Source organism: Pseudopodoces humilis, chromosome 10, assembly GCF_049639895.1.
Source record: "Pseudopodoces humilis isolate 2021_Gansu_Grassland_sample_001 chromosome 10, ASM4963989v1, whole genome shotgun sequence".
In the NCBI taxonomy this organism is placed as follows: domain Eukaryota; kingdom Metazoa; phylum Chordata; class Aves; order Passeriformes; family Paridae; genus Pseudopodoces; species Pseudopodoces humilis.
Genome location: NC_142209.1, coordinates 17,743,701 through 17,770,989, shown reverse-complemented (window position 1 = coordinate 17,770,989; position 27,289 = coordinate 17,743,701). Strand labels below are relative to the sequence as shown.

General features: G+C 40.5%; 1 protein-coding gene across 1 annotated transcript; it reads right to left on the bottom strand.

Annotated features, from left to right (window-relative positions):
* Positions 1–446: 446 nt before the first annotated feature.
* On the bottom strand, positions 447–23,603 carry LOC102111517 (vitellogenin-2-like). Its single transcript, XM_088060331.1, has 35 exons — positions 23,534–23,603; positions 23,403–23,423; positions 23,147–23,298; positions 21,626–21,877; positions 20,960–21,121; positions 20,725–20,873; positions 19,988–20,138; positions 19,719–19,876; positions 19,463–19,628; positions 18,508–18,633; positions 17,931–18,149; positions 16,777–16,994; positions 16,542–16,639; positions 16,144–16,268; positions 15,940–16,041; positions 15,208–15,327; positions 14,935–15,124; positions 13,100–13,193; positions 12,803–12,988; positions 12,130–12,274; positions 11,793–12,015; positions 11,539–11,714; positions 10,264–11,175; positions 9,735–9,785; positions 8,748–8,834; positions 7,478–7,690; positions 7,242–7,384; positions 6,708–6,846; positions 6,095–6,230; positions 5,463–5,649; positions 5,058–5,146; positions 3,901–3,998; positions 2,982–3,141; positions 1,430–1,591; positions 447–565 (listed from the first exon to the last, which is right to left on the bottom strand). Exons 1-35 carry the CDS (start codon positions 23,601–23,603, stop codon positions 447–449), a joined length of 5,799 nt encoding a protein of 1,932 aa, XP_087916457.1.
* Between the last annotated feature and the right edge of the window lie 3,686 nt (positions 23,604–27,289).

Genomic DNA, 27,289 nt, shown 5'->3' with positions numbered 1-27,289 from the left:
AGGGTGCGGCATCACACCACAGCAATCAGGATCCCAGCTCCACGGGAGGAAGCACAGGGGGAACAAGCAGGAGTAGTAGTACCACAGCTACCCAACCCAATTCCCAGTGCAACCCTGGTGCACAGAAGATGGCCACAAACTCAAGAAGTCTACGAAATGGGAGATAAGGAGAATCTGTGCAGACCTCCTCTTTCCACCACCAGTGAAATACAGAAGCCTTCACCATTTTTTCCATGCATGGATTTATTATGAAATCAGGTATTTATGGGCAATCATAACACTTTCTACAATAATAAAGTTTAATACTTTAAATTACTTGGAAAGATTCCAACATGCTGAAGTACTTAATTTAGTATCTCTATTATTCCTTAAGACAAGGCTTTTTACACCACACAATAAAAACATGAAAGTATTTCTATTTTTTCCTATGCTGCAAATATACAGCTTCATACACTGCAGTCTTCATCCTCACAAGAGCATGCTGTGTGTGCTTCAACAGTGTCCTGCATATCTTCTGACTTCTGGTCAAACTTCATCTGCTTGTCTGTCAGGCTGGTAGCTGAATCTGATGGGGAACAAGAAATTAAAATTAAACAGTTTACTTCACAAGTAAGGTACAAGTAAGGTACAGTGTTTACCATGCACTAGTCATTAATTACAGCAGGCTTGGCTCACTGATTTACATATTCATATTTGTCTAAGTCACACAGATGTTCCAGGAAGCACACTTCATTAATAAGCCAGTTCTATCTTGAAAGCTACTACTTCCACGCAGAATTTTATTATTGATACATTTATGTTATGATCTTTATGAAAAAAAAACCTTGGAAAACAGATACAATTCTATGCTCTGTACAGTCTATTTCTACTTTACCTTATGTCTTATAATCTACAGTACACATATAGAAAATAAATCCTCCTATATCACTGGGCCTTTGTGCAAGAATCCTGTCCACACCTGCCCTTCTAGTACCTAAATCAGAGCTCAGTGAAGTAGGACCACATCCAAAGGCAGCCATATATAAAAATGCAAGACAAGGATCCCTGTTTTGGGATGCTGCACTTGGTTATATATGGCTCAGTCTCCACAGGCTGCAGTACACAGCTTTTCAGCTGAATCACAGTGTTGACTGTGCTGCTGTCCTGCCCTTACCTTGTTAGCCCTAAGCACCATGAAGGACAGTTCAGTTTGGATTTTAAATTCCAGTACAATGAAAACAAGTAAATGCACAATAGAAAATCATCTCCCTCACTGGAGGAGTGTTTGCCTATTAATAAAACAGGGAAAGGGCTTCTGTCAATAGGGCACTAAGTCCGTGCCTACCCATGGCTATGTTATATTATTCATATTTTTCAAATGGAGTAACTAAGTCACAATCTATTTATACTCGTGTTCAGCTTCTCCTGGGCAGGATTTCTGTTGCCTTACCAGCAGGGAGACAGTGGAAGCCAACGGTGACTGGAGTAGTCCTGGTGGGTGAGCAGCCCTTGGTGCAGCGCAGCACAGGCTCCGTGGAATAGCACTTGGACTCGACCCCAGCGAGCTGGACCGTCTTCTCCAGCTTCACAAAGGAGTGCCGCAGCTTGCAGGCTACAACAGTCAGCGGGGACAGCTTATGTGTGCTTACCTTCAAAAGCTCCAGACCTCCCCACAAGGACCCATCTGCCAATGCTGCCAATTGGCAAACAACTTCCCTCTGTGACGACTGTGGTTTGATCATAAATGAAGCAGCTTTACTGACCGATAAACCTTTCAAATCAGCTTGTTGTTGTCAGATATGGAGCCTGGAAAGCTAATTTCAAATGCAACTGGTCTACTTCTAGATCAGGATACAGAAACATAGTACTTTCTAGGAAACATGTTTCAAGGTAAACTGGCTTACTGAATAGCTGTCAAACTACATTTTAAAATGTTGAATATTCAGCAGTGGAACTAAAGGGGAGATTTCTGACCAAATAAAATTAATCACTAAAGAACTGCATTATTACCAATGTCATTCAGACACAGAACTGGTGCAGAAAGACAGCAACAGTCATTGCTGGCGACAAGTAATATTGATCTCATTTTGGATTCCCAGTGAGAAGTACAAGTGAGAAGCTAAACAGACCACAATTTATTCCTAGCTAGAAGTTTCATGCCTTCAAATTTCAGCAGCTTCCACCGTATGTTAAATGGAAACAGAACGTGGTCACCACCAGCCACAGGAATATTATTGTGGATGTGCATGTGGATTCCACATCCATCTAAAGCAAGTTTGTTGCCCAGAATATGAGACAAAAACATGGAAGAACAGCAGCTGATGCTGAGCTAGACGTGTACAAGCCACCTCCAGGGACTGAGGACATCCTTCCCACAGGGCAAGTCTCTACAGATGCAACGTGCCTGTTCTCCTCGAGCACTGTGGTGTGATGCGGCATCATAACCTCAGCTGAGAGCACCAGCACACCATAAGATCCTAATCTACTGAAACACTTTAAATGCAGCTTTTTTATTTCAACCATGTAATTAAGTCCCTGGAACTGCTCATGTACTTGAATGCTTTGTTTGACAGGTTGTACTGGCTCAAAAACCAGGTGGTCAGCCATGGTAATAACTACTAATCCAAATCTGATTTTTTTGATGGTCCAGTTGCTGAAAATTGGTGTCCAGAAAATGCTCTTGTGCTTAAATCAAAGTATTCTGTGTGAATTTTATCTTCTTTCTGATCCTCTTCTAAAATACTTCAAAACTGAAACAAAGATTTTGATTCATCTTATTTTTTGAACTTCAACTAAGTTGTATATTTTGCCTTGTTTAACTTGTGATTTCTTATTTCCTTCTCAACTTGCAAGTAATTTTAAAACTTGATATATAACTTAATAATTCATCTTCTAATGTGCTTTTTAGTTCCAAAATAAAAAAATTTAAATTTTCTGAACAGATTTTACATCTTCTGAACAACTGCAGTAATATTATATTAAATTTGTTAGAGCTTGCATACCTCCTCTACACGGCTTTTCTTCCAAAATCCAAGAATGCCCAAAGATCACTGCATCTTTAGCTACATATCCGTTGGGCATCCGATATTCCTGTTTGCTTTCTGCATCGTATTTTCCACACAGTCCACACATTTTCCCTGCCATCCATAAAGCAACTTGGATCTTGGAGGAAACAGAAGCAAAAAGTATTTCAAGTAAAAGCAAAGAGCAATACCTGTGGAGAACATATTTTGCTATGCAGGTCCCTTCCAGTGTAAGTTAATGCACAAACATTTAAAATCTCTTTGATAAGAATTCAAAAGGGTCTGACAGTCAGATGCCAAACTCCTGTGGGCCTGCAGAATCTATAACTGCTACAGTCCTTATAAGCTACTGTGCCAGTCTAGGACGTTAAGCTTTTCATGCTCTATTAATAGACTATTAATATGCTGAATTTTATTTCTGGTGGTTGTTTTGGTAGTACAAGAGACAGACATGGAACAGTTTACCAACTTCTTACATTCCAGCTTTGAATTAATTTTAGTGCAGACTTTAAACCACTCATTTATGTAAAAAGAATGGCTGCATTTTTGCTTTTTTTGAAGAATTATACAGCTGTAAGAACAGTAGTCAGGAGTTGAAAACTCATTTTTCTTGCAAAGGCACTGCTGACCCAGTGTGTGTACACTCACCAGACCCACTTCCCCACACACATCTGTACTGCAAGAACAGAGTACTTTTGATCAAAGACTCTCATTTCTCACACTCAGAAATAAAGAGCAGGACTGTGCAATCCTGTAGCATCACCTTCTCTTTGGGGATTTTTATGCCCTGAACACACTTGCCTTTGCTGCTGTATACCCTTGCCCTCATACACACAGATTTAAGGGAATCCCATGGAGATTTCTTAACACCCAATCTTATGAAGAGGAAGAACGATACCCTGAATGTGTATCCATCAAAGTACAGTTTATCAATGCCATAGACTGGGGCGAGAAGTACAAGCCCTTGATTTTCACTGTGGATCCACAGAGAAGCACCTAAAAGAAAACAAAAAAAACCAGACCAAACCTAGCTTCTTTAAGGGAGAAAAAAAGCAACTGTCATGTTTCTAAAATGTTCTTTTCTTCAAAATTCTTTGCTTACCCTATTCAAGAAACAAAAATATAAAACAAAACAATGTAGAAACGTGCATACATAGAAAATGGGTGTTTGCAAAAGGTTAGAAGACAATATTAATGATCACAGACTCGTTATTTTTTCTTTGGGTTATTAACATAATCACATTTATGTCTAGAAATCATTACTGAGCTGTCTACAGCATCTCTGTAGTTGTGCAGATCAGCAAGGCTCTGAGTACACTGCACAGGAATATGGAAATGTGAGGAACACCATGGCTGTCAGTAGAGCCATTTCTAGCACAATTAGCACTTCCCAAATACATAACAAATAAGACAGAGCTCAGCCCTGGTACATGCTAACCCACTTTCAGCAAGATTTAGCCCAATTCATATCTTGCAGCTCTTTACTCAGAATACCCACACTGTATATAGCCCCTGACTACACAGCACAGGATGAAACAAGGTCCTCCTGTACCTTTCACAGAAACAAACTACTCCTGTTTTGGGAGAATCAAGCAGGTTGTTTCACCAGTTCTCCATACCTTTCCCTGCCAGAATGCAAGCCAAATTTATACCCACAATCAAATTGGGAAAAACATGAATATACAAGTCATGTGTAGTGGATTTTAGAAAAGCTCTACTTCAAAAAGTTTTAATCAAGCAAAACTTGATAGCATAGCCAAAACACTTTTCCAATTTGGAACTACAGTAGGACCTGCAATGACGTACAAGAAATGAGGGATCTTCATGTTATTTATGTCTTGCTTATTTAGGCTACTCAAGAGCTTCACACTCTAATCAGTCTTTCTAAATGTCCCTCTGCAAGTGAGTAATATACATATTCTTAAATATTACCTTAAAACCAAAGAAACACTTATTGACTACAAACTGATCAAATCTCCTTCACAGATCCCTTCTCTTTCCTTCTTTCTCCTGAAACATATGTGAAAATCAAACAACATCTGCTGCATCACTTACCAGCAGATGTAAGTGAAACGTTTGTCGGGCTCTCAGCCCCATCCACCAGCAGCTTCACCCGTCCGTTCGCAGGGCGCATATCGACTTCACTGTCAAGGACAAGAGTGTTCACTCCCTGCCTGTGCCACATTCACACACAGTGACAGAGGCATTATCCTGCTCACTAAACATCACTGCTCAGAGCATAAGCTCATTTAAATGCTTAAATTACATCAGGTGTATTCTTGCCACCTAAGATGCAGGATAAGAGCATCATATTCGATATGCATGGAAAATAAAAAAGGGGAGTGCTGAAACTCCATGGGCTGCTAACCACTGCAGGAAAGCTCAGACTGGAGCTCCTCTCATGCTAAATGTGGACAGTGAGGTCCCTCATGCTCCCAGCATCTGGCAGAAGTTACTTACTGATTGCCAAGCTTGATGTTGATTGCTTTCAGGTTCACAGCTCCTTCTGCATTCTTCATCATCACCAGGAACTTAAGGTCAGAGCTGCAATCCTGAGCCAAGATGTGGTAGCAGTTTGCTGGCATTGTGTAGTTAAACTGAACTTCATTAAAGGTTGTTATCTTGTTGTAGGAAACTGAGCATTGAGCTGGTTAAAAAAACATGCCAGTGAGTTTTTTTATTTTCCATGAGAGAAAGCCATTAAATGGTGGGGTTTATTTTTACTGTCATATTATTTTAGCTTTCTATTTTTTTCACTATGTGATATTTTCATACAGTTTACAGGGACTTTTGGCTACTAAGCTCCCATAAATTCTTAGAAAGGCATATAGAAGGTTTCATTCTATCTAACAAAAAATAATTGCCAGAAATTTTAAGAGTTATCAGTTCAGATAATTAGTATCTTGATCCCTGAAATGCTGATGATTTCTGTACCACATGCACAATATTTTCTCTCAGTTGAATCATCATCACATTATTACATAACATTTCCTAATTAACTGGAGATTAACAATGCCAGCAAAATTTAGAAGGTGTCCAAATAAATTGTGAGACTGGAGTTGTCATGCTTCTGAACCCAATTAGACTCTGACCTTTCAAATTCTTAAGCACTGCAGCAGGGGCTTCAGCAAAGACATTCCAGATGGGAGGCTGCAGCTCTGAAGCTGGTATCCTTGGACCTACAGGAAGTGACAGGGGAAGCCTCATGGCTTTTTCATAGAGGGTAATCTGAAAAGGAATTCAAAAGCACATTCAAAATGCACCTGTGTCAGCAAACACCTAGGGTTTTTTCCTATTTCTTCTACTTTCATTGCAAAGACTTTACGTGAACATAACTCATTGTCCATGATGTTTTTGCTTTTGCTCAGTTTTCTCTCATGGTGTGAGAGAAGTCATTTAGGTATTATTTGGGAGAGAATTAATTACTCCCTTTCAAAGATGAGGCGGACACTTATAGAGATACTACAGATGGAAACTCATGCCATTATGAGTACCCACATCTCTATCTATGAAGAAAAATCACTATATGATATATCTCCTTCTATGAGATATTACAATGGTGGAAATACATAAAAGTAATTTTCATCATTTGCACCCAAACTGATGCTAACTTAATTTTTCTTTCTCCAAATTGACCCACTGTAATTAAACAGTCACACTTTCTACTAGGAAAAAAAAAGTGTGATAAAAATATTTCATAATTACATCAGGAAGCTTGATAACAACATCACATGTCCTTGGAGAAGTTAGAGCCACGATCACCCTGGCTTGTCGAGAAGGATTCTTGTCCATTTTTTCAGAGAACCCCAGCATAAATGCAGCCCCGGGGACAAATTTGTAAAACCTTCAAAAGTTCAAATTAGAAAAATTTAGTGAGATGGAGAAAAAAACAGGCTGCACACATCCCAACTAGATTGTCTCACATCTGTGTGTAAGTATCATAATAATCTTCAGGATCCCTGGTTATGTCCTCACACCCACCCTCTGCTCTACTTTTCAAGTGTTCAGTGAAAGGAAGGATCTGTTCCTTGGTTTCCAGTAATTATGGCAAATATAGAGTTACTGTACATTAAAATAAGATGTAATCCCACTCAGCTTTTATGTCCAAAGGCAGTACTTGGACAGATCAGAGAATAAAATATCACGCAGTACTTAAGCCTTAGAACCTCGTGTGCAGATGCTGATTTTTCCCAGTTGACCAGTACTCTTAACATGTGTCACTAAACACTCAATTCTCACCATTCTGCTATGGATCTGACCCTGGAAGGAACCTTTGGCCACTCCAGTTTCACTTGTACAGCAGGGTGGGCAGCAAACCGCCCAGTTACCAGCTCAGATGAAACCTTGTAGTCCTGGCAATTCCGTCCCCATTTCAGGTAAGCCTGTGATGGAGGAACAATGGTCCATTTTTAATGCCTGGAGCATTGTTTTCCTGTGCTGCATATAGAGCTGTAAGAGCTAGTTTTGAGCCTTACCGCTGCCTTGTGAGCATTGAGGACTGAAGCATCAGCACAGAGCTTCCACTTGCTTGAATCTGTGAGGTTTGACACAAATACCTGCATCCGGGGCCTGATGGAGTCAATATCAGCATATACCACGAGCTGGAGGCCTCCTATCTTCTTATCATCACGGATGCCATGCAGAAAAACAGCTAATACTGGTGTTTTAATATCTCCCAAAAACTTCGGCTAAGAAGAAGGGGGAGAAAGTATGCAAAGCATGTAATTATAGAAGAGTTACCATGGAACATTTTAGATGCAAGATCTAGATGGATAAATGAAGAATAAACAACTGAACCACAAATATATACCAGCATATGTACCACACATATTTACATGCCTAAAAAACCTCATGCATATGTCTTTAATGTGCACGTGCCTCTGCATGCCAGATGGATTTATCACTGTGTTTTTATGAGCCAAAATTTGTGCCATTTCCTGAGCTACAGCTGATACCATGGAAATATTCATATAATTAAAATACAGTAATGACTATATGATTTGGGCTTCATTGTTACTACCCAGCCTGTGAATAAAAGAAAGTGGTTCAGTTTGAACAACATCAGCTGTCAGTTGTATGCGTCACTCATTCCCACAGCAAAAACATCCCTCAGCTCGTCTCCTCTTGTTTTTCTGTCTGGGTCTTGTGTTGGCTTTCTCCTCACACTTTGGCTGTGAGTTGTGCGGGGCACTCAGGTTTTGTGTTTGCACAGCAACCCAGCACAGAATATAACTCTGACATATTCTTCAACATCAAGAACCCCTTCCCTTGGAGAGCAGCCTTGAGTGCATTATGAATCCAATATCTTCATTCCATCATTCTCAAGCCCGCACACATCTGCCCGGGTGGTGGTGAGGAGCCCATGTGCTCCACGTCCCCTCTGGAAGAAGCCTCTTGCTGAGGTTGCTCTGAGCCTTGGCTGCCACCACCAGTGTCCTCACACTGGCACTGCAGCACCTCAATCTCCCTCCAGGCTGCAGAGGTCACAAAATGAGTCTCCACAAACATCTGTTGGGTGGGATTTCCATGAGGGAAGGGGGCTGTGATGCAAGTAAGAAGGATCCTCACTGCACAGGAAAGTGCATGTGGGAATTATGGGGCATGTCTTGACAGATACCTGAGACTCGAGAGATTTCTCCCTTCCCATTATTATTGTAATTATTATTATATACAATTACTGTTAGTGCACAGCCACTCTGACATAATTCCAAGCTGTCAAAATCCCCTAAAAACGATGCAACTAACCCATGAAGCTCGAGATGAGGCACGACTGGATCTGGCAGAGGAATGTGAGCTTCTAATTTGGTCATCTGGGAGTTTTCTTTTTGGGAACTACAAAAAAAAAACCAAACACAAAATCAAACCACAACAGGCTTCAGAGGGTAACTTTAAAGCATGCTTGAAGAAATTGCACGAGGCAATGCTGAACAATACTCTCTCTCATGGCACTTGGTGTTGGTAAGTGTATTCCAACCTTGAGCAGCTCAATGACTTGCAGTGGGCTTTGTCCTGCTCAGTACATAGGATCTAACTCTGAAAAATCTTGTTTCCCCAAACATATCTGACTCTTCATGGTCCATAAGGACCATATCTAGATAAGAATTCCCTGTATGAAAAAACAATGGACCAGAGCAAGTCAAATTTAGTCAGCTTCTCACTTCAACATGAAAGACCAGAAATTCTGCAGAGACCTGATGAACTGGAAGAAAAACTAAATGGACCAACTGAATGGAAAGGAGCATCTGAGTGGACACACACTGATGAAATGCTACTTTTTGAGGAACACTAGTATCAAGTATGCTGCTCTGGCTGGCTCATGTCCTAGTAAGAATCTGCTCAACCAAAATACTATAAAAAAAGGTGTCCTCCCACATTTGTCCACATCACTAGCCTTATTGTGTACCTGCAGTGATTCCAACCCAGGAAACCAGGTGATCAAAGCTAATCAAATGAACCAAGCTTCTGATGGTTCCTCCAAAGTGTGCAGCTCCAATCTCTCTCATTGCTTTGGAAGAGACTTTGCATCTCCTTTGCAAAGCCACAAGTGGCTTCGTATGCACAGCGCAAAAGGGAACACAGCTCTCTGTCTTTGCCCATCTCAGAGGAACCACCACGATTCTAGTGTTATCAGTGCTGTCATTTTCCTCAACAGAGATAACAGGTTGCCTTTAAAGTCTCCATTTGACTCTTGACAGATTCCATACTTCTTTCACTGAGGAAAGAAAAACTCACCTCTTGTCTGTGTGCTGATTTAAAGCGGTACTGATAAATCTCAGGAGTTTCCTTTGAAAATGACAAAACCAAGAAGATTAGAAGTCTCAGAGGAAAAGAAATGCTGTAATTATATGAAAATCTAAGAACTGGGAATGAAATAAGAAATTTACTAGTTATTATTCATACATAGTTCTGTATGCTTAGTCACAAACCCATAATGCAAGATGAAGTCATTTATATAAAGCATTAATGTTTCTACCACAAAATTAAGACAGAAATATGCAATGTTTATGGACATTAAATTGTCAAAAAAACCCATTTCCTGACAGTAATGTAATTTTCAACAAACTTAGGGAAACTTTTGAGATGAAGTAGACATCTGTGCCAATGATTGCGGGTGTGTTTATTAAATAAATTTTTCAATTTTATGGTGCTAAAATTTACTGGTCAACTTGTAATGTCCTGATTTGTCATGCAAGGCCAGCCACCATCAGAAGCGTGACTCACAAACATTTAGTAGCATCAGTCAATTTACTGACAAAATTACCCATATTTTGGAATATGCACTGCTGCTGCCACCTTCCAGATGTCGTGAATGATGCTCATGGCTATGGTGGCTCAGTGACTCACTGCTGCTGCTGCTGCCATTCACATATCTTGAGTGATGCCCATGGCTGTGATGACTTGATGACTTCCTGCTGCTGCTACTGCTACTGCTACTACTGCTGCTGCTCCTACTGCTGCTCTTGCTACTTCTGTCACTACTGCTGCTGCTACTCTTGCTACTTCTGTCACTGCTGCTGCTGCTCTTGCTACTTCTGTCACTGCTGCTGCTGCTCTTGCTACTTCTGTCACTGCTGCTGCTGCTCTTGCTACTTCTGTCACTGCTGCTGCCACTGCTGCTGCTACTCTTGCTACTTCTGTCACTGCTGCTGCTCTTGCTACTTCTGTCACTGCTGCTGCTGCTCTTGCTACTTCTGTCACTGCTGCTGCTGCTCTTGCTACTTCTGTCACTGCTGCTGCTCTTGCTACTTCTGTCACTGCTGCTGCTCTTGCTACTTCTGTCACTACTTCTGCTGCTCTTGCTACTTCTGTCACTGCTGCTGCTGCTACTGCTCTTGCTACCTCTGTCACTGCTGCTGCTGCTCTTGCTACTTCTGCCACTACTGCTGCTGCTACTGCTCTTGCTGGTGCTACTCTTGCTGCTCTTGCTACTTCTGCCACTACTGCTGCTGCTCTTGCTGCTTGCATCTTTGTTTCTCGCTTGCTCTTCTTGATCATTCTCATCATCACCAGCCTCTTTACGATGAGGAGAAACAGCAGATGATGAGGAAGAGGAGACAGCTGAGGAGGCAGATGAGCTGGAGCGATGTTTTACATCAGGGTCTGCCCCAAGCTCTGTAAGCACAGCATTTTCTTTCTTTGCAGGTCGCTTCTTCTGGTGTGTTTTATTTGCAATCTGCAAACACAGTCCAAGAGGCGCAAAAGAGAGAATACATCTGCTCCTATTTTCACAAGGTAAAACTTCTGTGGGTGTCAGACAAAGCTAGGTTCTCACATCAGCTTTTCAAGGAAAAACCACCTCCCTGCCTCACTCCCTGCAGAAGCTGCAGAATTCCCTCATATCCACTCCATTCAGCTGAAATCCAGCCCAGCACAGCCCACCTTGCTGTGCGCACCCCACAGGAGCAATACCTCAGCATGGCACCTTTCAAAACAGCCCCATCCCTTCTTTGCCATGCCAGATTTCCACACTGAGCTTCAAATTCTTGCCCTCATTTAGGGGAAAGTGTTCCCCACTGCCATACTCAAAGTCACTTGCCTTGAACACATTTTCAATGCCTAGGATCTTCTTCAGTTTAGCTTGAATGTCCTCATACAGAGATGATTCACCCTCTTCCTCAGACTCCGTGTTTACTTCATGAATTATTTTGGAAGCTGCTCTGGATCCTGCCTGTATCTCCAGCTGAATTTTGTCAATATCAGCATCTGTTTCAACTACACACCAATTGCACACATTAGAAAGTTACACTGCTTCAAATAGCACTGACAAGCCTAAGATGCTCAGTATTTTACCTGGGATCAAGACTATTTTAGCTTCATGTTCTCCGATGAGCCTGTGCAAATACGTATTTTTTAGGAAACTGGCATCTCGTGACCTTCTGGAAAAGCAGAGCTGACACCTAAGATGATGCAGCTTGACGCAAATGTCTCGTTTATGAGTTTTCCTTCCCGTGACGTGGCGAAGATCCTCTTGAGAGCTATAGGCATGTTTCCTTGATGTGCTGTCAGCTTCTCGCTGCGTTAGAGATGAGTACGTGAATACCACCGGGAGTGTGTCATAGGCAAAACTACAGACATCCATTACAGAGAGGGTAAATATTACTATATAAGCAAAAAAAACATAGGTTACCTTTGTGAAATCCTCACTGGAAGCTCTATCTGATGGTTTGAAAGGTTCTTCCACAATATTTGATGAAGCATCTCCTGGGAGAATTGAGGTTCTCTTTTCAACACCTAATTCTCCTAAATTTCTTGATACAGCAAAAGCCTTATGTCTGTTGAGATGTGTGCAAAAAATGGTGAATTATTCCAAGCCCTTGTCTCTGGATTAAATACATCCTTGTCAGTATCATGTAACAGCACTGAAGTAAGATATTTGAACACAGGGATTATATATGAATTTAGAAATAGAAATGTTGAAAACAAAACAGTGTTCATGACAAATACAATTTTCTTGTATTACAGGAAACTCTCAAAATCTGGATAAATTTAAGCGACATTTCCAAAACTTTAAAAATATTCCTTCAAACATAAAAATCAAAACCCTTAAAAGACAATAAAATAATAAAAAATAATAACACAAAATAGTAAACAATTACATATAAAATTTATATTGCTAAATAATTTAGGTATCTTCTGATTATTAACTACTGTATTTTTTCTCTCTCTTGGTTTATCCCAAAGGTTCTGCTACACACTGAAGAGTCACTCCGCCTATCTAGAGACCTCTGTGGAAGGCCAGTCAATAGTGAACTTTGTCAGGCTTCAGCAACACACAATATTCTGAAGTAATGCTACCATACCTTCCAACCACTATCTCAGTTTCCTCGTGGCATGGATTTGTTTCAATCTTAATATTTTTCAGCTTCATGTCTATCTTGGCATCAAACTTGATTGGCACTCTTGTCAGGATCTTGCCTTGAATTTCCACAGCTTGTTGGAAGTATTCTGTGTTGACACCCATTGTTGCAAATTTCTGTATGTATAAGCTGAAACAGAGTGCAGCAGTCAGGTGTAAGAAAGGTGCTCTTCTTACACGCATGGTTCTGCCTTCCCTTAAAGACCTCCTTCATATGTAAAACCTTAGAAACATGCCATACCTGGGGTTTATGTCAGAACGAATCTGCACAGTGGATTCAAGCAACTGTGAAGGTCTAAAATCTCCAGTTAAAGGGGGAGTTATCTTTCCATCAACTGCAAATGCAAGAACAATATTTAAACATCGTAAAAATGAAAGAAAGGGGTCAAACATAAGCAGTTTTCACTAGGAGGTAGTGATTTTGTTAGTGCAGCAAATATGGCTGGGAAACAGGAGAGACTTTGGGGTACATGATACCTTTTATGATTCTGAAGAATACTGAAAATATAGAGGAAGATGGTTACATAGGCAAAGGTTCTGATGCAACATATTGAAAATGAAAATAAAAATACACTAAGAAAATGAAGAGCTGACCCAGATTGAAAGGTTGATAATTAGTGTAACATCAAAATTTCAGAAACATGGGAAGTCAGAAGACAATGCAGAGAACAGGGCTAAACAGCCTCTGCTCTCCAATCTTTCCTCACATCAAGTGTGAACATCTTGTACTGTGGATCCAAACCCAGACATTGTACTGCAGTTGCAGCCACAAATGTGCTAAATAGAGAAGGAAATCATTGTCACACTGGCTCTGCTCTTGCTTCTGCAGCCCATGACACAGTTGGCCTTCACCACATGAGCACACTGCTGGTTTGTTGTACCAGGTTGTCCTGCCCTTCCTGCACAACTGCTCTCTGCATCTCTGGGTGATGCCCAGCCTATACACATGCATGGGTTACTCCATTCCAGGTGAAGGACTTTGAATTGCCTTTGTCAAATTTCACCACACTTCTGTCAGGCCATCCTCTCCAGCCTGTTAAGCTGCCTGGCAGTGGCAACCTGACCCCCCACCACAGCAACTGCTCCCACCACCCCAGTATTAATATTTACACAGATATCCTGAGTTTGCCTTTTTTTACATAGTTTAAATTTTAAAAGAAGACAATGAACAAGTGCCAGTGGCAGAGGAACATTTCTCGTAACAAGTCACCAATTATATTCTCAGCTGTTGACTAATCTTGGAGATCAACAGTCCAGACAAGCTTCACTCACTTCACCCATCCATCCAATCCATGCCTCCCCAACCTGGCTACAAAATTGTTATTTTTAAATAAAGAATAAAAATTCCAAACACACAGAAAATACACAGAAGGGGCAGAGCTGCAAAGATGTTACTAAAGCAAACTAACAAATTAAAACCCAGGAGCAGCAAAGAGTGGGTATGTGGGAAAGCACAGGCTTTCCATGAACATCACCGTTCCTTACATGGTGTCAGCAGATTCTAGAGTCAGTTTTGCCTAATTTAAGTCTGCTGCACAGCTCACAGTGTGATCACTGAATAAACTTCTTGATGAGGATTAGCACTTGCATACTTTTTCTTTTAAAAGAGAGCTCCAGTCTCTTTTCACAGGCACTCTTCCTGCCTTCTTAATGTTACTAACAGTTCTCTTTAGATTGTTTTTTTTCTTCTCTTTTTAAATCAACACTGAATCCTGCTTAGCTTGTGTGTGTATCTCTCGAGAGCCACCTCTTTCTACCCATGTCTGCATCAGCTCCCCAGGCAGCTCTTGGTTTTTCGGTCTTGAATGTTGTGGCCTCTCTCTCTCTGGTTTCCCAGGTTCTCATCTCACCTTTTCTGTCTTCAATCCATTCAAAGACAATGCACAAATCAGTGCATCCAGCTTCTCTTCAAACATCTTCACCACCCCACCCTCCAATACAAAAACTGGTTCTTTTCCTAACTTCTAACTTTTCTAACTTCTGGCTCTCCACTTCTTTCTCCAGCCCCCCTGAGCCCCTGTCCCTCCGCTCCCCTGCTCAGAGGTGGCTCAGCCGCTCTCTCGGTTCCCAACTCACCGCTGAGCGCAGCGCGGGCCAGGGCAGTGCTGTAGGAGCTGTATTCCAGAGGCAGGCCGGTGCAGGTGGGGACGATGTAGCGCAGCTCTCCCAGCCACACCGGCTGTGTCCACTGGCCCGCAATGCCGCTGCGCAACTGGCCCGCCAGCCTCCTCAGCACCGAGCTCCTGTCAGCAGGTTCTACAACAGCCTGCAATGAAACAGGTCCAAGGGGTTGGGCAGCAAAGTGTAACACTGTCCAATACTGCAAAGAAAAGTAGGGGGCCCCGATACCTTCACAGCCTGTTGTAGGACTTCCTTATTGATGTTGACATAGGCCAGCTCTTGGCCAAAGAGTTTAAAGTAGGCTGATATCAAGGGGGTTTCTGTTGGCAGCTCCTTCCATCCCAGCAGCTGGAGAACAGAGAAAGAAACAATTTTCTTAATGCAATACATCACAAATGATAATTGATCCAGGTGACTAAACCCATCGCTGGTCAAGCTGCCCCTTTCCTTTGTACAATTTCCATTTGAAAGTAGCATGATGGGACTAATTCAGACTTTCTTCCACCACTGAGATGCCCACAAACGTTTTGTATACCAACACAATAACGTTCACACGCAGGGTCTGGGCTGTTAGTACCACTAAACCCAGTTTGAAAGCACAGGGAAAAAAAAAAAAAATCTCTTGGAGACAAGGGCATATTTTTGTAAATTAGGTGAGGTAGATGAAGAGAGAGAGTAGGAAGCAAGCCAGGCGTGTGACACACTGTGCTACAATGCCTTCCACTCCCTTCCCTCCTGAACTCCTCCTGCAGCCACCTCTGAGGTGGGGAGAGTCAGATCAAGTGACAGAAGCTATTGCAGCCATGGCAGATGTCCCCTGCAGTCCCCACTGCACATCCCACCTTCACAAAAACACTTGAGCTGACTCCTAGGAGAATAGTTTACCCCCTTAGCTAGAGTGACAAGCATCACCAATGCCCCTTCCCATAACTCACATGTTGTATTACTGAAAATACGCACCGCTTTTCCAATCTCCTTTATCTTTTTGTATGTGGAATATTCAGCAAATGGGATATTTCGTTTCATGATGACATCTGTGAGGCCTTCCACATGGACACCAGCCTACCAAAACAGCATGAGGAGCAGTCTGAAACATGCTTACAGAGAGGAAACTTTGTGAGCAGTTTTAATTTTGATTTATCATTGACTTATGTAAATATTTACCTCCACCAAATCAGCCACAGAACCTGCAGAATATGCCATCAGCTTGGAAATTATTGCTGATGGGAACATCGTTCCTGGGCTGTTCATTACAAAGACATCTCCAGCAGCACCAACTTTATAGTTATCTATGGCAAAAGTAAACAAGAGACATTTTTTTCTAACCATTCTGGTTATCATTCAAGATCATATTTCCGCAGCTATTTCCATTGTCAGCTGTAAGGTACAGTATTAAATAAAATCCAACTGTTTAGGCAGAAATTATTAAATGGCTACCCTAAACATGTGAGTCTCACATTTAATTTCTCACTGAAACAAAGAATGCCATATTTCTCCAAAGGACTTAATATTTTAAGAATGGATTTCTGAAATGCAAGTTTCCTGATCACTGAACCACTCACCAAAGTAACCACCAACACGTATGACCTTGCTGTAGCGATAGCTCAGCCTGTCCAGTTTGGGAGCCAGCAGCTTAAGAGCAATATTGCAAGCTGAAGATCTAAACAAAATGAGAGAGGTAATAGCATCCAGAAACAAGCTGCAACCTGTCAGTAAATAAACTGACTTCAGTTGTCAGCATATGCAGAAGATCATTATTTGCAGAAGAGCACTTGCTTTGTTCCTGTCCCTACTCACATGTTGTACGTGTACGGCAAGCTGCTCTTGGACAAAGCCTTCATGTGGGAATACACAAAACTGGCCACTTGCAAATTGCTCTCCTTCATGGCCACATTGGCAATGGTTGTTATTAAGGGAAGGGCAGGCCTTGTCTCAAAGATAACAGCACAAGCTATCATCCGCAGTTCGGGGGAAAGCGACTCGTCAGCGAGGATCTGGATGAGATATCCCTGCACCTGCAGAGACAAAAGAGTGTCTGGGGTTACCAACAACTGAAACCATTTTGCAAACTGTAAATATGGGAGAGGGGATCACTATCCCTGCAGAAATAGATTTCCTGATCTCTTTTTAATTTTTTTAAGTTCCACATAGCTTTACAATATAACTGAAGGGGCCTCGGTGGAACAGCCCCATGGAGCCAATGAACCTAAAATAAATGTCCATCAATGTACTGAGTCAACTGTGACAATCAAAAAGGCATCAGCACTGCTTTGTGCATTACTGACATTCAAATATCAGTGAACATCTTTGGAAGAAAAAAAATGTAGATAAGAAGACAGATTCATTATTTGAAGTAACTCCACTGACTTGGTGAGCATGCTTCACTGTTTTAGACCAGTTTTAAAAGAGTTCAGCAGTTCACCAAAGACAGTCTGAGTGAATGGTTTCTCATGTAGGTCCTATACCTAAACCATCTGAAAGGTGGGAAGTCTTGCCTACACTTTCTGTCACAGCCTCAGTGTGGGGTCAGTGGTGACTCACCCAGCCTCAGGGGAAGGGTCTAGAAGAGGCAGAGCAATGCTGACATTTGGACTAAGAGTTTAACAGAAAGTGTCTCTCCCTCCTGACTACAGAGGCAATTTAAATTTTATATCTGACTTTTAGGTGGCTAAGTGTCCACTATATATAATTAGCACAGGACTTAGTTGGTTACAACAGATGATAAAAGCAACATTTCTGATATCCTTCCAGAAGATTCCTAATTAACTAATTATCATTCCACCTTAGCAGAAAACACCAGCTGAATGTAAAACTGTATAGTAGGGTTCTTAAAAATAATATTTTTTTTTTTTTAAAAATGCTGAATCCACACACGCCACCCTAAAAATCATTATGTTTATGGTACATATTCTAATTCACTAAGTAAAGAAAATCTGCCAGATCCTACATACTGTTTTGCGGTCCTTCCAAGCTATTTTTCTCAAGGCCATTATGGCATCAATCTGAATGTGGATGGGGATATCAGAAGCACTGGATGAAAATATGGGCAGGAACTTCAGGATGCGCTTGATGCTGGCTGGTTCTCCCACGTTGCCAATGCACTTAAGAGCTAATTTCATTTTGTCCTCACGGCCCCTGCTGATTGCTTCATCTGCCAGGTCATGGATGGGCTGTAAACAAAGCACAGTTCAACCTTCTCACTTTAATTAGTACATTGTCCACGGTGTCCCCCTTACCCACTGAAAAGCCTACTACAATAAACAACTGGCTTTAATAAAATCACTCAGTGGTGATTCCTCTCAGGATTTTACCCTTGCAGTATGAAAAGTGTATTTTGAAAGATGAAGCAAATGACTGCATTGATAAAATTATTTGATGCCATTGTTCTGAAGAAAACCTACAAAATGCATATTTCTATTTCCAGTCACCCTTTTTATACTGCATCTTAAAAGAATGTAGCTAATATAATGAACATTACTAAGCTATTAAAAAAAAATAAATAAATAAACTTGGCAAAAAGCCACCCACCTGCAGAGCTTCTTTAGGACAAGCTGAGGTCTGAGAACAGTATCTATTCACCACAGAACTGTATCCCAAGCTGGCAAGTTGTTGAAGGACAGGATTTTTCTGGATTCGAGAACTTGTCACTAAATCCTGTGAAGAGGGAAAAAATTAATTTGTCAGTGCTTCACAAAGCTTTCAGAGCAGGAAAATAATGAGATCTTATTTGAAGGGATCTATTTCAGAATGATTACTGTTCTCATCCAAACAAATTAAAGTAGGTTGTAGACATTATATTTGGAAGCTTTACCTAGGAGTTTAATTCCCCACTCGTTTATACACATATAAGCTAACATAGCTACATTTTGATCTTCGTCAACTGAACATAACACTGAAAACATTAAGATTATGGATAAACATCAATGTATAAATGGAATATCTCTAGAAAAATGTGCAACTCAATTATATTAATGATGCATTTTCACATAATTTTCACTTTTCCTGTTTAAGAATATTGGCTAGAGATGGCAAAAATCCTGTTAAGAATAAATGGTTCATTATTGTGCCAACATATTTGATGTTTGCACTAATACTTTTCCTGCAGCATTTTCCACTTCATGAACTAGTTTGTAATTGAAAGAATTTCTCAAGTGACATAACACCCCAATCATCATTTGTTTCAGAAGAGATTAAAAGGACAAAGTTTTGTCTGTAGAAGGCATGCTGCATGATGTCAGCAAACTAAAATGGGAATTATTCCCAGAAGCTCTTAAAAGAAAAGGGCTTTATATCAATATAGAGAAATGAAGACATAGAACCCTCCTCTAATAAATGCTACGCCAAAACAAATTAATGGGTCAATGTTTCCACAAAATTAGTATACACAAGAGGAGAATCCAGCCTCCAATGTGCTTAATCACAGGTTGTTGATCATCATTCCTTTTTTTGGTGAGACAGGAAAGATTCACATGGCTTTACTCACTGCTGCTATTGGAACAGTGTGTTCATCAGCCTTTGTTAAATGGAGAGCAAAGGGAACACTTAGAAGAGTCTGGAGGTAGCTAAGGTCATCACTTCGGATTCTGCTCTTGAGGAATTTGAGTGCTTCTGTGGTGCCTGTCGCAGAGACTGCACTCAGCAGCCATCGCCTGCAAACAGAATTTTTAAAAATCCTTCATTTTAGCTCCGAGTTCTCACAAAACCAGAAGAGTTCCTTATAGGTTGATACAATGAAATACCTGTAGCGGGGTTTATCTGAACATTGTCTCCAGATGGATTCAAGGGTGTCAGAGCTTGCTGTGCGGCAGAGCTGGACGAGCTCCAGGAAACGGTATGGAAGATCATCATGGAAATCTTGTTGGTTATTCAGAACTATGTGTTGCAGTGTTTCAATTATCTGTTACAAAACACAAGATAGAGGGCATACGTAGTTACATTCTTTGGAATTTACAATCACTTTTTTTTTTCTTTTTTAATTTGGAAAGCAATTTGGAAAAAAATACTCTACCCGTTGCTCAGGGTTTTTTGTCTTGATGAGCTGCACTGACATCTGTGGCAGTACTGCTGGGAACTGGTATCGAAGGCCTCCATAGCTCTGCACAGAGATGTCTGGGGAGCTCCCCCGTTCACTCCTGACCTCGAGCAAGGTGAGTTGTTGTCTGTCAAGAGACAAGTGCCACAGGAGAAAGGCATTATCTCTCTTCACCCATGCACCTTGTTTGTTGGTTCAGTGATACTGCGATGGTATCTGTTTTACTCTTTAACATTTTTTCTTATGCAAACCTTTTGCTAATGAGTAAAGCCTTCTATCTAGAACAAAATGGCATTGGAGTAATCTACAATGAAATTGTTTCTGAGGAAAAGCAAAATTGCTGTCTGCTGAAAGAGAGCTACTGACCTGGTGTAATGAATGATCTTATTTCTACATGCACCATCTTCCGGCTGACACTACAAATTTGCCCCTTTTCAGAATAAACAGAGCAGTAAAGTTGCATTCTTATGGTAGAAGCGAAAAACCAAGCTTTTCTCATTCTCTTCCATATAATTGTAATGCCAGTTTGACCAGGGTACAGATAAAAAATGGTTTGCTGAACTTTTTGGACTGTGGAAACTCCAAGTGTGATTACACATCTCCATTCAACTGCTGTGGAGCTCAATTCTCATTTCACTTAATTTGGGGGTGAAAGGGACTGACAGAACCTATAATTATTCTCACTTTGTGAAGCAAGCCCACGTCCCACCTACTTTGCTTCCGTGACAGCGACGCCGGTGGGTTCACTGAAGGGCGAGATCTGGTACACCTGCTGAGACACCACCTCTGTGATCAGGGTGCCACTGTCTGACTGCTTCAGCTTGTAGGAGAAAGCCACAGTCCCTTTGATGATCCTTTCTTTCTGTAGGAGGACAGGGAGACCCAAAGCGTGAATGGAAACACAACGGCTACACTTGTATTAGGAAGATCTTTTCACATCTCACACACCTTCATGTCAACAGGGCAGGGATAGATGTAAGCCATTCCAAGACTCTTCACCACTTTTTCCTGGCAATTATTTTGGTCTACAGTTTTGGTCACAGAGACTCGGCTGTTCTTCTTGTCTTCCTGGATGACATACCGTGTATGGCAAACACCTCCAATCCCAGCCTGGCAGATGAATACAGAAAATGAGACTGCACAATTATATCAGGATTTCACCATGTGAGAAGTTTTACTTAATGAAGATTCTCAATGAAGCTGTTACTATTACATATAATCATTCCTACTGAACTAAATAATAGGCATGTGAGCAATACTCAGATGGAGTTTAAAATTAAAAAGTAATGAATTAATATCAACAATTAGCAAATAAAATTGGTCAAGTAGCTGTATTATGGAAGCCATATAACAAATAAATTCATGGATAATAATTCTTTTTCTCAAAAAAACTGCGTGTTAAGACTTAAGGACAGATGTCTTAGGAAGAATTCAGCCCAGATCATTTGTCAAACACACATGCACACATTCACTTCTACATGAATGAAAATCACCTTTTTCTTACTGCAAACATACAAAAGTAGATGCAAACAGACAGTAACCCAGAGGAAGACCAACTAAAGAGAATAAACACATCCTTTCAGCAAAATAGTTTTAGAATGGAAAGAAACACACCTCTTGCAATTCATACACATTCTGTGACTTCTTAATGGTTATCTGTATCATATTCAGTATTCCTCTCACTATGTTAATGCAAGTATCAGGGCAGTTTTCTGGGCCATAAATGTTTCCAACCCGTCCACTGTTGTATTCAAACTTGAAGGGCCGGGTAAGGCATGAGGAAACCATCTGGGTGATTTTGGAAGATCGAGTGAATGGGTCCCTGGGCCAGATGCCATTGTATTCCTCGAGTTGTGGGGAGCGGATCTGGGAGGAAATCAAGATACTTAGGTGAATAAAATCACTTTGGTACTAAATATGTAAACAGATTGAAAGAAACTAATATAACCACTAGTGAGATACTCTTTTCTTCCAAATGTAGGCTTAGAAAATCATAGAGCAGTTTTTGTCTTGTGCTGACTCTATTGTAAAACCTGTGCAAGTCCTGTCTGGTCAACAATACTATTTTATCTTATAGAAGCAGTCAACATACAAAATTAAAGTCTCCCTTTTTTCAACTTTAAAATAAATATTCTGCTTTAGATTTAGCATTTTAAAAGCTTATATCATTCTAAATGTAAAAAATATGCAGTTTTAGAATGTGTCCTTTGAACTTATTCCTATACAACTTTTTTTTGGACAAAACTAATTACTACATTTGTTAGTTATTTAAATCAACCAAAATATTTTAACAATGAACAACATAGTTATAAACACTAAGAAACAATGTAAATGAGAAGCAATTTCAGTAACTTTGGCAAGGTTACTATCAGCTTAGGTGCCTCAGAGCACAGGCTAGTGCACACCATACAAGAATTTCAGGACAAAGTCTATAGTGTGAAATGCAGTCCCTAGCCCCCAATATTGAAAGAGCTACAGTTCAATACAGCTGGTGAGAGCTGTCAATGAATTCAGCATTCCAAAAAGAACCTCTGATTTGTAACTGAATTAAAGAGGCAAAAGTATATTTCTGAAGTATATTTATTTTTAATTGAATCAGGTCCTATCACTGCTGACAGCAGAGGCATGATTTCACACGTACAGATCTTGTACTGCATTATTCAAATACTAAACATTATTACATACTCCTTTTTGATGATTTTCACTTTTTAATCTCACCTTTATCACGTATCACTTCTTATCCTTAGCTTATCACTTTTTAAGTTTGTGCTTATCAGTTGCCTTCATGACAATGATTTTACACACCTGAGTCCTGGCTTCCCACAGGAGTTAGAAATGAGTGCTAAGACTAGAATCAAACCTTAGAGCAGGCTTAAATGCTGTTTAGTAAGTTTGCCATTCTCTAGCAATTGTACTTCCTATATGAAGTCTTGAGGAACACCCACTACAAACAACTTCCACAACACAGGTAAGTGACTCGTCACCTCTGAAATGGCAGCTTGCAGACCATTCTCTGATACCTACAGTAACAAGTGTCTGGTTGTGCTTCCCACAGCTTTCCTACACCCCAGATCAGCCAGATGCAATTACAGCTGTGATCTTAGCTTACTCTTGCACATTTAGGAGATGCAGTACCTTGAGGAGGTAGATGTTCTCCGACAGCCCACTGATCTCTAGTTTGCTGCTCAGGCGCACACCAGCTTTGGCTAAATTCTTTTCTTGAAGCCCATTCAACACCCAGCCTTCATAACTGTACAGGTAGCTCTTTCTGCTACTGAATCCAGGATCTGTGGGAAATAATAACCATTTTCACAAGACTTGTAAGAGTGCTCTAGTAAGTAGAAATAACAGCAAGTTCACTGAAAATGGTTATAGAAGGAAGTTTACTTACCAATGTCAAACTTCTGACTACCTACAAAAAGAGATGAAAAACCAGATAAGTAATGTTCAATCTAGATCCAGTCACTGGAACCAAACTTAAGGAAAATTTAGAAAAGGTGAAGGAGGGATATGTAGCCTTACCTACAAGAGTGAGCACTAGTGCAAGTATGATTCCCCTCATAGTGAAGGTGAATGGGGCTCTGCCAGACATGGTGAGACTTTTATGGAAGAAAGCTCAGGAACACGTGGCTGTGTTCTGCTGAATTCTCAAGTTTTTTATCAGTTTATGTAAACACTTCCCTTTTTGCAATCATACTTCCTCTTCATATAGAATAATAGAAATCAAGTCATACCGTGGCATCTCACTGATTATCTCATAAGCCTTTTGCTCAATTGTTTAAAAGTTTCTACTTATCCTAGTAAGTTTTACTAGATCATTTACAATAATTTTACAATAAACACATTACTTAATTTCCTAGGTTGTGTCACAGCTGGCTGCTGATATTTGGTCCTGCCACAGATTAGGTTGATTTTGCCCAGGTTATGCTGACCTGGCACCTGACCTAAACTGTTATCTTGCTGATAGCAGCCCAATTAGGCAGAGAACACTGACAGTGATCTCCCTCTTCCCTCAGCACTGGTTACAGCTGGCCCTGCAGACAGCAGACAAGGACAGATATCCCTTTGCTATTATATTCCTATGTGCACCAAAGCACATTTAACAATCTAATATAAACTTATATATATATGCCATATATATATTTATTCAAATAAATCAGAAGATCAGTGTGTCCTTTCAGCTCTGGTCACAATGACCAGGAATATTTTTTAAATGAACAAAGATTTCATAAGCCATCAGTAAATATTTTATCTTTCAAGGTAAATGACAGCCAAATCTGAACAATTAAAAGCCAGAGAGACTCCTCCCAGCAAAGCAGGGGGAATGGGAGTGCAGGTCAGCTAGAACTTTCGCATTTCCTAAGGATTCAATCCCAAAACACAGCCAGCTTCACCATCAGTTTACAGTGGGAGCCCAGACACACATTCACACAAGTGCTCTCTTCTAGAAACCTCAGGGCCATGGAGGCAAGTGCAGATGCACAAAACACGCTTGGCCTGTTTGAGTGTGGTGAGAGACTGGGGGATTGCCCAGACTCAGTCCTCCCAAACAAGGGACAAGTTTTCCAAAGCCAGCTGGGCAGCATCTGAATCAACAATAAAAGGTAAGAAAAATGCCAGGGGCTTCTGAGTTGGAAGATGTTTCTGAAGGAGCAACTTAAAGCCTACAGTTTATTGTGTTGCCTGAAGCCACACAAAAGCCATGAATCCCACTCAAATTCAACATCTATGACATACTGGTTAATCAGACACTATTTCTACTCCCACAATTCCTACAGTTGTGTGATTAACCACAGGAGTGTGCTTTGTGGCAAATGCTATTTTAACACCAACAAATGAACATTAATTTTCTATTTCAGCAGTTTCTACAGACTTCCATTAGCAAGTGCTGTTCCTGGGTTGTCAGTCCCATAGGTCTTGACTTTTTCCAACAGATTCCACATGGACTGTAGATATATCTGGGGTTGCACAAACTATTTTGGGAACTGCCACCCAGCTCACTGCAGAAGACATTTGAGGGATGAAGGGTGGACACTTGCAAGAAATGTCTCCTTTTTCATGATTATCTATCTATAGTGTTCAAGGGAACAAGCATGTTTTGTGCTTCAGGTGATAAGCTCTTTTACACAGTAGTTATTAAATTTTTTATTCGTAAATATTTCCTTAAAACAAACTTACCCGTTATGCATTCCAAATAGTTGTACATCTTGTACAACTCAAAACTTGAATAAAGAAACATGAATGCTGTCAGCATGAGAACTACAAAAAAACATACCATGGGAGTTCAGGTTTTCATTACAGTGCAGCTTTGTAGGGCATAGTGAATATTAGACATCAGATGTACTGTCTGAAAGCAATAAATAAATCATCAGATAACCTGAAAACTTCTTCTGAGGTCAGCTTTTTGATACAACCATGTCAACATTTCATATCTTCTCATCAACTTCTCTTGCAAATCAGAAAAAAATCTAAAACCAAGATGTCTTACATGGCTTCACAGACAAAAGCTGAGAGATAACTGCAAATTAAAAACTGTACAATAACTAAGCTAATTCAACATGCACAGTATTACCATTATCCTGTATATCCTTCCATTTTTCTTTCAAGAATAACCTGTTTGTATCAGTATTATCTAGATTTATTCGTTACCTTGACCTGATTGAAATGTACCTGGACACAGAATGAGCCCTAGAAAATAAGCTAGAATACAGTCTGCTTTTACTTTTATCCTGTGGCAACTGAAGTAGAGCATGCCTGCAGAATCTGGTAGAAGTAGTTCTTCAAAGCAGAAAGACAGCTGTTTTGTAGGGAGAAGATTCTCTCAAGAAAAATTTCCATTTATTAGGCTTTTCTGCTACACAGTCTATAGCGCATGAGCTATATATTGTATAGGCCTCAGCCACTGGGGATGTAGGGGGAAAAAAATGAACAACTCCAATATAACCCTAGAAAGTAAAATACTCATACATAACCAGACTGATCTTTATGGTAAAAGCACACTCAGAGACTGAAAAAGCAGCAATGAGGACTGCATTTAAAGATTTTTCTGAAACACCACAGTTTAAGAGAACCACTCATCTTTTCAATATCATGCATGAGTAGCTAATAATAGCTGTACTGTAATCACTTGCTGGCAGTCTCTACTTCTTGTTCCTTGAGAAAGCACTCACTGTATTATTTCAAATATACACCTTTGTGAAGTGACACACCTGTATCACATTGCTGCAGGAAGTCTCCCCCTTTGCTCTTCAAGTCTCTGAGTAAGAAAGATCCTGGAGTTGTTTCCAACAGCTCTAAGTACCGCAATGTCACCCTCTGCAGAACTCATACCATTATTAGCAGTAGCTTCAGACTTAAAATCTTCCCAAATACTGTACATAAAGAAATCAAAAAACCGTAGCTATGTTTTACTTCTTTACAAGGACAGGACTGAATCTGTACTTGAGAATTCCAAACCAAGTCTGAGGCCAGCTCAGGACTCAACTGGATACACTACTCTAGCTCAGTCCCTCCATGGAGACATTCAAACCTATATCCACTTCTGTAAGGTGGGTTACAGAACTCTAAAGCAAAAAATTAGTACAAAATGTTTATTAATTGCTAGTCACTCAATAGACAGAAACAAGAGTTTAAATAGATGAGTTATTTTGTTCTTCAAGGCATTATCATCCTAAAAGTTACTTTCACAAAGAAAACCAGGCTGAAGAAGGAGGGCCCAAGTAAAGCAAACACAATTATCAGTCCCAGTAGGGCACCCACAAGCACATGTTGGAACAGTAGCAGCCCCTGGTGGCATCTGGATCCTGCCTCAACCATGGAGATCTGCAATCACTATTGGCTTGAAAATAAGCCTTCTTGCAGAGTTCTGTTCTCCCACTTTATATATTAAGGTTTCACTTAAGTTTTTTGATGTGTATTTACTCTTCCACAAATAAAATTCAGGCATGAGCTGCCCAACAGCTGGGAAACACAAAACAGCAACTGTACACTGCTAAAAAGCTAGAGTGAACAACATGACTTTGAACACCCATTTATTGGGTAAGAACAGGAGAAACAGAAATATGTTTTCTTTCCAACCCGACTACCCATGCGGCAAAAAGCCCACCAAGACATTATCATATCATTATATCCACTTCTACTCCCTCACAGGTGCTATATGAAAACCACACAAGTATCCCCTGCAGTTTTCACTAGCTACTACTTCATCTCAAGCTGGAACTCAATGGACTGAACTGCAGCTTTTTTACCTTAGTTTCTTTGAGAACTGCAGTTTCTTCT

Bases quoted from the DNA above. Each gene is read 5' to 3' on its own strand.
- LOC102111517 (XM_088060331.1), bottom strand. From the start codon at position 23,603: ATGTCTGGCAGAGCCCCATTCACCTTCACTATGAGGGGAATCATACTT. The intron at 21,122-21,625 runs GTGTGTTTCTTT...TTCATCTGCCAG, and splicing joins ATGTGTATGAATTGCAAGAG to GCTGGGATTGGAGGTGTTTG. The intron at 11,176-11,538 runs GCAAGTGACTTT...CTGTGTTTGCAG, and splicing joins GCATTGAAAATGTGTTCAAG to ATTGCAAATAAAACACACCA.